This window comes from Atheta coriaria, unplaced genomic scaffold (assembly GCF_025399875.1).
Source record: "Atheta coriaria isolate IRGN ID8LTWV9N9 unplaced genomic scaffold, Caltech_Dcor_3.1 hic_scaffold_5_pilon, whole genome shotgun sequence".
NCBI classification, from domain to species: Eukaryota; Metazoa; Arthropoda; class Insecta; order Coleoptera; family Staphylinidae; genus Dalotia; species Dalotia coriaria.
In genome coordinates this window covers 8610422-8622597 of record NW_027045447.1, presented here as the reverse complement: position 1 = coordinate 8622597, position 12176 = coordinate 8610422, and the positions used below count along the sequence as shown (strand labels likewise).

General features: G+C 31.3%; 1 protein-coding gene and 3 long non-coding RNA genes across 7 annotated transcripts in view; 1 reads left to right on the top strand and 3 right to left on the bottom strand.

Moving 5' to 3' along the window:
• The window catches only part of LOC135792862 (xaa-Pro dipeptidase-like), a 58976-nt gene extending 57573 nt beyond the window's left edge, over nucleotides 1-1403 (top strand). For all 3 annotated transcript variants that reach the window (XM_065303638.1, XM_065303639.1, XM_065303637.1), the window contains 3 exons: nucleotides 687-864; nucleotides 925-1076; nucleotides 1145-1403. In XM_065303638.1, the coding sequence (XP_065159710.1) occupies nucleotides 844-864; nucleotides 925-1076; nucleotides 1145-1202 (231 nt within the window). In that variant the 5' untranslated portion in view covers nucleotides 687-843 and the 3' untranslated portion in view covers nucleotides 1203-1403. The remainder of the gene's footprint in view (nucleotides 1-686; nucleotides 865-924; nucleotides 1077-1144) is intronic.
• Nucleotides 1404-4373: 2970 nt separating this feature from the next.
• On the bottom strand, nucleotides 4374-9886 carry LOC135792152 (uncharacterized). 2 transcript variants are annotated; one of them, XR_010548204.1, is made up of 17 exons: nucleotides 8690-8737; nucleotides 8522-8599; nucleotides 8362-8413; nucleotides 8199-8249; nucleotides 8035-8086; nucleotides 7871-7922; nucleotides 7707-7780; nucleotides 7543-7594; nucleotides 7380-7431; nucleotides 5578-5628; nucleotides 5415-5465; nucleotides 5251-5302; nucleotides 5087-5138; nucleotides 4923-4974; nucleotides 4759-4810; nucleotides 4595-4646; nucleotides 4374-4482 (listed from the first exon to the last, which is right to left on the bottom strand). It is a non-coding gene; the product is annotated as an uncharacterized lncRNA (long non-coding RNA). The 2 variants fall into 2 exon arrangements; XR_010548205.1 differs by lacking the exons at nucleotides 5251-5302; nucleotides 5415-5465; nucleotides 5578-5628; ... (7 more) ...; nucleotides 8522-8599; nucleotides 8690-8737 and adding an exon at nucleotides 9833-9886.
• A 109-nt stretch (nucleotides 9887-9995) lies between these two features.
• Nucleotides 9996-10368, bottom strand: LOC135792153 (uncharacterized). The gene is made up of 3 exons (XR_010548206.1): nucleotides 10325-10368; nucleotides 10161-10212; nucleotides 9996-10048 (listed from the first exon to the last, which is right to left on the bottom strand). It is a non-coding gene; the product is annotated as an uncharacterized lncRNA (long non-coding RNA).
• Nucleotides 10369-10557: 189 nt separating this feature from the next.
• On the bottom strand, nucleotides 10558-11583 carry LOC135792154 (uncharacterized). The gene is made up of 4 exons (XR_010548207.1): nucleotides 11470-11583; nucleotides 10981-11032; nucleotides 10817-10868; nucleotides 10558-10704 (listed from the first exon to the last, which is right to left on the bottom strand). It is a non-coding gene; the product is annotated as an uncharacterized lncRNA (long non-coding RNA).
• Between the last annotated feature and the right edge of the window lie 593 nt (nucleotides 11584-12176).

Here is a 12176-nt window from a genome sequence, read left to right as displayed (position 1 = left end):
AGTTGCATGTTTGCGCCGTAGTACTCGTTGCGCTTGGAATTGTAGTTTTTTTGATATAACACGCGAACGCTGTATCACAATATGCTCGGAATAATTTTCCCAGATGCAGAATTTAATTTTGTATTTCTCTGTATTGAAATTTATTGCAAGAAAATTGCATAACGCGAGTTATATTGAAAGTTGTGTGCATACGCACTAGTACTCGTTGCGCTAGGAATGGTAGTATTTTTAGTATAACATGTGAACGCGATGCTAGAATCAGTTTGGACTATTTTTCCCAGATGCAGAATTTAATTCTGTATCTTCCTGTGTTGAAACTTATTGTGTGAAAATTCCGTAACCCGAGTTATATTAAAAGTTGTGTGTCTCCCACCCCTTGCTCATTTTTTCTAATGAATTAAAATTTTATCTCTTAAAGTTTCAATTTAATTATCTTATTTTACGGAAAATTTGCCCTAGTTTAAGAATTTTTAATCTGTTTTTTCTATTGCGTTTAATTTTTGAATAAATTGAGCATTAGAAGATTTTCCTTGTTTGTCCTTGTAATCCTTTCACGCTGTTGCCATTTGCCGCATGCTGTTATTTACTATTGCCGCGTTTAATGTACATTATTGTGTAAGTGGTGATACTTTTTGTGTTTTGTATGCATACTTATGCAAGTTGTTTTAACTTTTGTTTTTTTACAGTATTCTCCGTACCATGGAGTCCGATGAGTTCTTCATTAACGTAAACGATAACGCTACCCTTCTACGGTGCCATAAATGGGTGTAACTTCTATCGCTACCTTCGTACGGTGCCTTGAATGGGAGTCACTTCTACCGCTATCTTCGTACGTTGCCTTAAATGGAAGTCTTTATGGATCCTGTAAGAATAATTAATTTAATTTATGTATATGTATAATTCATTTACATAAACATTTTCCAGTTGTTGAATGAAGCATTGGCTAATCCTGAGATGGACAACTTTATCAATAAGGACCAACTGGAGAGGTTCCGTGGTACTGGTGGAGTGCGTATTGAGGATGATGTTTTGTTTACTGAAGATGGATGTGTCAACTGGACTAAAATTCCAAAAAGGTATGTTATATTTTGGCAATTTATAATATGTTATATTTTACTATTCTGTTATTCATTCTGTTTTATAGTGTCCAAGAAATTGAAGATTGGATTGGCGGTGTTGATGATGATTCCAAATACGATTGAATGAATTTACAACATTTTGAAGCTGATATTGATATCATTTTTATGTTTTTTGTTAAAAGATATAAAAAGAGCATTATATAATTGCATATTATTATCCTGTTTTCATGCATGTTTTGTTAAAAATGGTGTATATATTGAGAAATTGAGTTTGTGATTCTTCATGTTTCAATAAAATTGTTGTTTTATATTTTTAACTATAAATTTTTATTGTTTTATTTGTTCCAAACGGGGAACATAGCTCGCAACATCGTTACTCCTTTAATTAATTCATAAATCCCTTAAACTTTAATGGAAATGTCACTGCTAGATATGGAAAATTGGTCAAAATCAATTTTATTTTGTATCAATATTAATTTAAAAACGGTATCACTAGTGTCATCTATCCACGAGTAACTAAACTACGCCGCTATTCAAGATTGCTGGAGATTCAGCCTACTGCACATTCTGCGATCCTAATATTCAAAAGAATTTTGTGTATAATTTTACTGGAATTTCTCGACAAAATTTTTTGTGCCATTTTTGTGGTTTTTCAATAATGATGCCATCTTGTCCAGAATTCTTCATGGATCAAGAATATGTAGTTTTTTTCTAGCCCTTCTAGTTGTCGAGATAATTACCATTTAATCTTCATAAATTAAACTACTCTGACGGGATACACGTATTTTATTATAATTGCAAATAGGGCCTAAACGGTTAATGCTAGCAAAAAACTTTACTAAAATAATCGATGTAGAATTAAATTATATATCAGCAGCCTCTAACAAAATATCAAAATTCCAACTTTTAATTTTCAACATAAAAAAGAGAAATCTTTTGCCTTTTTTATAACAAAAACTTTTCATTAAAAATTTTTTGTGCCCATTTCTTCATTTTGAGAAAAATATGTCATCTTGTCTAGAATTCTTCTAGGATCAAGAATATGTAGTTATTTTTATTCTAGCCCTTTTGGTTGTCGAGATAGCCTAATTTATGAAGATTAAATGGTAATTATCTCGACAACTAAAAGGGCTAGAATAAAAATAATTACATATTCTTGATCCTTGAAGAATTCTGGACAAGATGGCATCATTATTCAAAAACCACAAAAATGGCACAAAAAATTTTTAAAGAAAAGATTTTGTTATAAAAAAGGCAAAAGATTTCTCTTTTTTATGTTGAAAATTAAAAGTTGGAATTTTTAAATTCTGTTTTCGGATTATGATTGATAATTTAATTCTACATCGATTATTTTAGTAACTTTTTTGGTTTATAGTAACCGTTTAGGCCCTATTTGCAATTTTAATGAAAACAACATTCGATATAAAAAAGAAAAATGTTTTGCCTTTTTTATGACGAAATCTTTTTTCAGCAAATGCAGGTTCTGTAATAATTGGAATTTTTAAATTCTGTTTTCGGATTCTGAAAGTAGATTAAATTCTGAATCGGAAACCAGTAACACACTTATAGATTAAGGCCCTATAGACTAAGAGCCCGTGACGGCCAGACTTTCGTCATTTTAGGAAAGATGAAATTTTGTCCATGTGTTTCTCTAACACAGGTAAAAACGATCCCCAATTATTAAACCTGGATCGTGGTTCCTTTGGCAGTTAACAGCCAACAAAGATGTACAAATGATGACCTATGTTTCATTATTTTAGCAAACTCCATTTTTACATATTTTGTTCGTAACATTATTACAACATGCACTGCTCATTGCCAGACACCTGGTATGGTTCCAACCCTAGCCAGACACCCCTAAACTACGAGTATAATATTTTTGAACTTTTTTACTTTCGTTATATTAAGAAAGCTGAATTTGATACACATTAGGCAGAGAGCTATGAAACTGTGTTTTCTTTGACGCCAGACAGTTTGGTCGGTTCTGTCATCCTGCCAGACGCATTGAAAGTGTATAAGAGTTGAAAAAGTTAAATTGTTTAAACATGAAATTTTCACATAATAGTAATTTTATTTTAACAAATCTTTATTAATTTTCATCATTGTTCTCGATACCGCGACTGAAAGAGCTCAAAAGTGCAATTTTTCAATTTTTGCGTTTTATTTCAATTGCTAATATCTCGTAAACTAAAGGAGATTGAAAGGAACGAATAGCCAAGATAACGACGACAGTGATGATTATTATTAAATATTTGTTAAATTAAAAATACTATTCTCTGAAAATTTTATGTTTAAACAATGTAACTTTTGCAACTTTTATACAATTTCAATGCGTCTGGCAGGATGATAGAACCGACCAAACTGTCTGGCGTGAAAGAAAACACAGTTTCATAGCTCTCTGCATAATGTGTATCAAATTCAGCTTTCTTAATATAACGAAAGTAAAAAAGTTCAAAAATATTATACTCGTAGTTTAGGGGTGTCTGGCTAGGGTTGGAACCATACCAGGTGTCTGGCAATGAGCAGTGCATGTTGTAATAATGTTACGAACAAAATATGTAAAAATGGAGTTTGCTAAAATAACGAAACATAGGTCATCATTTGTACATCTTTGTTGGCTGTTAACTGCCAAAGGAACCACGATCCAGGTTTCATAATTGGGAATCGTTCTTACCTGTATTGAAGACACACATAGACAAAATTTCATCTTTCCTAAAATGACGAAAGTCTGGCCGTCACTGGCTCTCGCTCTACTACTGGCATGTAAAAAACAGTTTTTTAATTAAAATTGCAAATAGGGCCTAAACGTCAATGTTAGGAAAATAATTACCTAAATAGTCGATATAGAAGTTTAGCTTACAAAATTCGAAAACAGAATTTAAAAAGCCCAATTATACAGAAGCTGCACTTGCTGATAAATGAATTTTAAACATTAATTTTACCCGCCATTAGTTACCGCCAAAACTATATCAGCCTCCTTACACTTTCTGCGATCCGAATACCAAAACCTGAGTTTCGACTGTTTCGAGTCCAAATTTTGTGTCATTTTGCCTCTCAGAGTCGACAAAATAAAGATCGAATATTAGGAACGCAGAAAGTTGAGAAGGCTGATAAAGTTTTGGCGGTAACTAGTAATGTGCTGCCTCTAGTGGCGACGGGTCGAAGCTCAAAACTTTCAGTAGTTTTAGTTTCCAATATAGAGATGGCGCTAGCATGCACTTTTCAAAATAAATGGTTTAAGGATCGTTTAATATGTGATCAGGTTGAAATAACAGAATTAATTAAAATCAGAAATACTTAAAAATATTATTTATTAAAGAAAACACACAAGCAGATAATGAAAAAGAAATTAAATATTCACAATATGATGCCATCTACGATGTCAGGCTCAGGTGCAAAATCCCTAAAACCAACAAAAATGAGTCTTTCGAACATAAAAATGCAATTTTTGGGGTCAATTTGTGAGATTATCACAAAAGTTAATTAGGAAAATGAAAAAGAAATTTAATACTTACAATCTGATGCAAGAATGGTCCTTCTACGATGTCAGACTCAGGTGAAAAATCTCTAAAACCATCAAAAATTAGTAATTTGAACATAAAAATGCAATTTTGGGGGACAATTTGTGAGATAATCACAAAAGTTATTTAGGAAAATGATAAGGAAATTTAGTACTTACAATCTGATACCAGAATGGTCCTTCTACGATGTCAGACTCAGGTGCAAAATCCCTAAAACCATCAAAAATTTGTAATTTGAACATAAAAATGCAATTTTGGGGGTCAATTTGTGAGATAATCACAAAAGTTATTTAGGTAAATGATAAAGAAATTAAATACTTACAATCTGATGCAAGAATGGTCCTTCTACGATGTCAGACTCAGGTGCAAAATCCCTAAAACCATCAAAAATTAGTAATTTGAACATAAAAATGCAATTTTTGGGGTCAATTTGTGAGATAATCACAAAAGTTATTTAGGAAAATGATAAAGAAATTTAGTACTTACAATCTGATACAAGAATGGTCCTTCTACGATGTCAGACTCAGGTGCAAAATCCCTAAAACCATTAAAAATTAGACCTTCGAACATAAAAATGCAATTTTGGGAGTCAATTTGTGAAATAATCACAAAATTTATTTAAGAAAATGATAAAGAATTTTAATACTTACAATCTGATGCAAAAATGGTCCTTCTACAATGTAAGACTCAGGTGCAAAATCCCTAAAACCATAAAAAATTAGTAATTTGAACATAAAAATGCAATTTTGGGGGTCAATTTCTGAGATAATCACAAAAGTTATTTAAGGAAATAATAAAGAAACTTAATACTTACAATCTGATGCAAGAATGGTTTTCTACGATATCAGACTCAGGTGCAAAATCCCTAAAACCATCAAAAATTAGTAATTTGAACATAAAAATGCAATTTTGGGGCTAAATTTGTGAGATAATCACAAAGGGTATTTAGAAAAATGATAAAGAAATTAAATACTTACAATCTGATGCAAGAATGGTCCTCTACGATGTCAGACTCAGGTGCAAAATCTCTAAAACAAGCAAAAATTAGTCCTTCGAACAGAAAAATGCAATTTTGGGTGGCAATTTGTGAGATAATCACAAAAGTTATTTAGGAAAATGATAAAGAAATTTAGTACTTATAATTTGATACCAGAATGGTTCTTCTACGATGTCAGACTCAGGTGGAAAATCCCTAAAACCATGAAAAATTAGTCCTTCGAACAGAAAAATGCAATTTTGGGGGTCAATTTGTAAGATAATCACAAAAGTTAATTAGGAAAATGATAAAGAAATCTGATACTTACAATATGATGCAAGAATGGTCCTCATACGATGTCAGAATCAGGTGCAAAATCTCGAAACAAGCAAAAATTAGTCCTTCGAACAGAAAAATGCAATTTTTGGTGGCAATTTGTGAGATAAACACAAAAGTTATTAAGGAAAATGATAAAGAAATCTAATACTTACAATATGATGCAAGAATGGTCTTTCTACGATGTCAGTCTCAGGTGCAAAATCCCTAAAACCAGCAAAAATTTGTCCTTCAAACATAAAAACGCAAATTTGGGGGCCAATTTGTGAGATAATCAAAAAAGTTATTTAGGGAAATGATAAAGAAATCTAATACTTACAATATGATGCAAGAATGGTCTTTCTACGATGTCAGACTCAGGTGCAAAATCCCAAAAACAAGCAAAAATTAGTCCTTCGAACATAAAAATGCAATTTTGGAGGTTAATTTGTGAGATAATAACAAAAGTTATTTAGGGAAATGATAAAGAAATCTAATACTTACAATATGATGCAAGAATGGTCTTTCTACGATGTCAGACTCAGGTGCAAAATCCCTAAAACCAGCAAAAATTTGTCCTTCAAACATAAAAACGCAAATTTGGGGGTCAATTTGTGAGATAATCAAAAAAGTTATTTAGGGAAATGATAAAGAAATCTAATACTTACAATATGATGCAAGAATGGTCTTTCTACGATGTCAGACTCAGGTGCAAAATCCCTAAAACAAGTAAAAATTAGTCCTTCGAACATAAAAATGCAATTTTGGGGGGCAATTTGTGAGATAATAACAAAAGTTATTTAGGGAAATGATAAAGAAATCTAATACTTACAATATGATGCAAGAATGGTCTTTCTACGATGTCAGACTCAGGTGCACAATCCCTATAACAAGTAAAAATTAGTCCTTCGAACATAAAAATGCAATTTTGGGGGGCAATTTGTGAGATAATAACAAAAGTTATTTAGGGAAATGATAAAGAAATCTAATACTTACAATATGATGCAAGAATGGTCCTTCTACGATTTCAGACTCAGGTGCAAAATCTTTAAAACCAGCAAAAATTAGTCCTTCAAACAGAAAAATGCCATTTTGGGGGCCAATTTGTGACATAATCACAAAAGTTATTTAGGAAAATGATAAAGAAATTTAGTACTTACAATCTGATATCAGAATGGTCCTTCTACTATGTCAGACTCAGGTGCAAAATCCCTAAAACGAGCAAAAATTAGTCCTTTAAACAGAAAAATGCAATTTTGGGGGTCAATTTGTGAGATAATCACAAAAGTTATTTAGGAAAATGATAAAGAAATTTAGTACTTACAATCTGTAACCAGAATGGTCCTTCTACGATGTCAGACTCAGGTGCAAAATCCCTAAAACCATCAAAAATTAGTAATTTGAACATAAAAATGCAATTTTGGGAGTCAATTTGTTAGATAATCACAAAAGTTATTTAGGAAAATGATAAAGAAATTGAATACTTACAATCTGATACCAGAATGGTCCTTCTACGATGTCAGACTCAGCTGCAAAATTCCTAAAACAAGCAAAAATTAGTCCTTCGAACAGAAAAATGCAATTTTGGGGCCAATTTGTGACATAATCCCAAAAGTTATTTAGGCAATTGATATAAAATTTTAATACTTACAATCTGATACAAAAATGGTCCTTCTACGATGTCAGACTCAGGTGCAAGATTCCTAAAACCAGCAAAAATTAGTCCTATGAACAAAGAATTGCAATTTTGGGGGTCAATTTGTGAGATAATCACAAAAGCTATTTAGGAAAATGATAAAGAAATCTAATACTTACAATATGATGCAAGAATGGTCTTTCTACGATGTCAGACTCAGGTGCAAAATCCCTCAAACAAGCAAAAATTAGTCCTTGGAACAGAGAAATGCAATTTTGGGAGCCAATTTGTGACATAATCACAAAAGTTATTTAGGCAAGTGATAAAGAATTTTAATTCTTACAATCTGGTGCAAAAATGGTCCTTCTACAGTGTCAGACTCAGGTGCAAAATCCCTAAAACCATTAAAAATTAGACCTTCGAACATAAAAATGCAATTTTGGGAGTCAATTTGTGAAATAATCACAAAATTTATTTAAGAAAATGATAAAGAATTTTAATACTTACAATCTGATGCAAAAATGGTCCTTCTACAATGTAAGACTCAGGTGCAAAATCCCTAAAACCATAAAAAATTAGTAATTTGAACATAAAAATGCAATTTTGGGGGTCAATTTCTGAGATAATCACAAAAGTTATTTAAGGAAATAATAAAGAAACTTAATACTTACAATCTGATGCAAGAATGGTTTTCTACGATATCAGACTCAGGTGCAAAATCCCTAAAACCATCAAAAATTAGTAATTTGAACATAAAAATGCAATTTTGGGGCTAAATTTGTGAGATAATCACAAAGGGTATTTAGAAAAATGATAAAGAAATTAAATACTTACAATCTGATGCAAGAATGGTCCCTCTACGATGTCAGACTCAGGTGCAAAATCTCTAAAACAAGCAAAAATTAGTCCTTCGAACAGAAAAATGCAATTTTGGGTGGCAATTTGTGAGATAATCACAAAAGTTATTTAGGAAAATGATAAAGAAATTTAGTACTTATAATTTGATACCAGAATGGTTCTTCTACGATGTCAGACTCAGGTGGAAAATCCCTAAAACCATGAAAAATTAGTCCTTCGAACAGAAAAATGCAATTTTGGGGGTCAATTTGTAAGATAATCACAAAAGTTAATTAGGAAAATGATAAAGAAATCTGATACTTACAATATGATGCAAGAATGGTCCTCATACGATGTCAGAATCAGGTGCAAAATCTCGAAACAAGCAAAAATTAGTCCTTCGAACAGAAAAATGCAATTTTTGGTGGCAATTTGTGAGATAAACACAAAAGTTATTAAGGAAAATGATAAAGAAATCTAATACTTACAATATGATGCAAGAATGGTCTTTCTACGATGTCAGTCTCAGGTGCAAAATCCCTAAAACCAGCAAAAATTTGTCCTTCAAACATAAAAACGCAAATTTGGGGGCCAATTTGTGAGATAATCAAAAAAGTTATTTAGGGAAATGATAAAGAAATCTAATACTTACAATATGATGCAAGAATGGTCTTTCTACGATGTCAGACTCAGGTGCAAAATCCCAAAAACAAGCAAAAATTAGTCCTTCGAACATAAAAATGCAATTTTGGAGGTTAATTTGTGAGATAATAACAAAAGTTATTTAGGGAAATGATAAAGAAATCTAATACTTACAATATGATGCAAGAATGGTTCTTCTACGATGTCAGACTCAGGTGCAAAATCCCTAAAACCAGCAAAAATTTGTCCTTCAAACATAAAAACGCAAATTTGGGGTCAATTTGTGAGATAATCAAAAAAGTTATTTAGGAAATGATAAAGAAATCTAATACTTACAATATGATGCAAGAATGGTCTTTCTACGATGTCAGACTCAGGTGCAAAATCCCTAAAACAAGTAAAAATTAGTCCTTCGAACATAAAATGCAATTTTGGGGGCAATTTGTGAGATAATAACAAAAGTTATTTAGGGAAATGATAAAGAAATCTAATACTTACAATATGATGCAAGAATGGTCTTTCTACGATGTCAGACTCAGGTGCACAATCCCTATAACAAGCAAAAATTAGTCCTTCGAACAGAAAAATGCAATTTTGGGGGTTAATTTGTGAGATAATAACAAAAGTTATTTAGGGAAATGATAAAGAAATCTAATACTTACAATATGATGCAAGAATGGTCCTTCTACGATTTCAGACTCAGGTGCAAAATCCCTAAAACAAGCAAAAATTAGTACTTCAAACAGAAAAATGCAATTTTGGGGGCCAATTTGTGACATAATCACAAAAGTTATTTAGGAAAATGATAAAGAAATTTAATACTTACAATCTGATGCAAGAATGGTCCTTCTACGATGTCAGACTCAGGTGCAAAATCCCTAAAACGAGCAAAAATTAGTCCTTTAAACAGAAAAATGCAATTTTGGGGGTCAATTTGTGAGATAATCACAAAAGTTATTTAGGAAAATGATAAAGAAATTTAGTACTTACAATCTGTAACCAGAATGGTCCTTCTACGATGTCAGACTCAGGTGCAAAATCCCTAAAACCATCAAAAATTAGTAATTTGAACATAAAAATGCAATTTTGGGAGTCAATTTGTTAGATAATCACAAAAGTTATTTAGGAAAATGATAAAGAAATTGAATACTTACAATCTGATACCAGAATGGTCCTTCTACGATGTCAGACTCAGCTGCAAAATTCCTAAAACAAGCAAAAATTAGTCCTTCGAACAGAAAAATGCAATTTTGGGGGCCAATTTGTGACATAATCCCAAAAGTTATTTAGGCAATTGATATAAAATTTTAATACTTACAATCTGATACAAAAATGGTCCTTCTACGATGTCAGACTCAGGTGCAAGATTCCTAAAACCAGCAAAAATTAGTCCTATGAACAAAGAATTGCAATTTTGGGGGTCAATTTGTGAGATAATCACAAAAGCTATTTAGGAAAATGATAAAGAAATCTAATACTTACAATATGATGCAAGAATGGTCTTTCTACGATGTCAGACTCAGGTGCAAAATCCCTCAAACAAGCAAAAATTAGTCCTTGGAACAGAGAAATGCAATTTTGGGAGCCAATTTGTGACATAATCACAAAAGTTATTTAGGCAAGTGATAAAGAATTTTAATTCTTACAATCTGGTGCAAAAATGGTCCTTCTACAGTGTCAGACTCAGGTGCAAAATCCCTAAAACCAGCCAAAATTAGTCCTTCGAACATAAAAATGTTATTTTGGGGTTTGATTTGTGACATAATCACAAAAGTTATTTGGGCAAGTGATAAAGAATTTTAATTCTTACAATCTGGTGCAAAAATGGTCCTTCTACAGTGTCAGACTCAGGTGCAAAATCCCTAAAACCAGCAAAAATTAGTCCTTCGAACATAAAAATGTTATTTTGGGGTTTGATTTGTGACATAATCACAAAAGTTATTTAGGCAAATGATAAAAGATTTTAAAGCTTACAATCTGATACGAGAATGGTCCTTCAACGATGTCAGACTCAGGTGCAAAATTTCTAAAACCAACAAAAATCAGTTCTTCGAAGACAAAAATGTAATTTTGAGGGTTAGTTTGTTACATAATCACAAAAGTTATTTTGGAAATTATTTAGGATGTCAGACTCTGGTGCAAAATCCTTAAAAAAATCCTTAAATCCCTATAAATCATGCAAACTAAAAGTGATAGAAAAGAACGCATTGAAAATCTACCAGAAATACTTTATAAAATATGTAAATTGGAAATCAAAGAACTAAATATAATAAATCAGAAGGAAAAATAGACATAATAAGAGGCATTGGAAATAGATCATAATGAAAAATTGACAAATAATTAAATGGCAATTATCTCACTTTTCTTTGCGCTCACAATTTTAATTTAACATGAAAATCAAACGTATATTTGTCTCCCGAATTAACATTGAAATAAATAAACAATAAATCCAATAGAAATTACCAGTCATCAGAAGACATCTTACACTTGGCAATCACTAGACATAGGATAAAACTATTCACTTTTATTATTAAATGTTAAACAAGTTAAAATATCAAGAAAAATGAAGAATCACTATGAAGATCGACTGATGAACAAAACACGTGCTTGTCGCACCACAGAGCGCGACCAACTAATCAAAATATACAATTGATAACCAGCGCATCCAAGATCATATCAGCGCCAACCGGTTTATACAAACGGTGCAAAATTGCCATCTTCTAGTCCTTGCTTGACTAGTCCATTTAATTTCTGGCATAATTGCTAGTTAAACTTTTAAAGTTTCGTGGTTTCAATAAATTTGAACGATCAACAATATTTTAACAAAAATATTTTTTCTTGTTTTTTGACATAAAAAAGATCAAATAAAAATTTTCAACGAAAATTAATTTTAAATATTTCTGTACTTCAACGAAAATTGAATTTTGAAAACCAAGAAAACCAAGTTTTCTACTCTAAAGTAGTAACTCGTGTAAGTTACTACAACCAGATGGCGCATTATACACTGTTTATTAAATTAATAATTTTAGATCACTTTGCTACTTTTGCTTATTAATGCATTTATTGTATAATAAAATACTCAACCATCATAAATAATATTGCATTGTATTTTAATGAAGTCAGCATAAAATTATACAAATAACGCATTTTAAAACTAAATAAATTTCTTT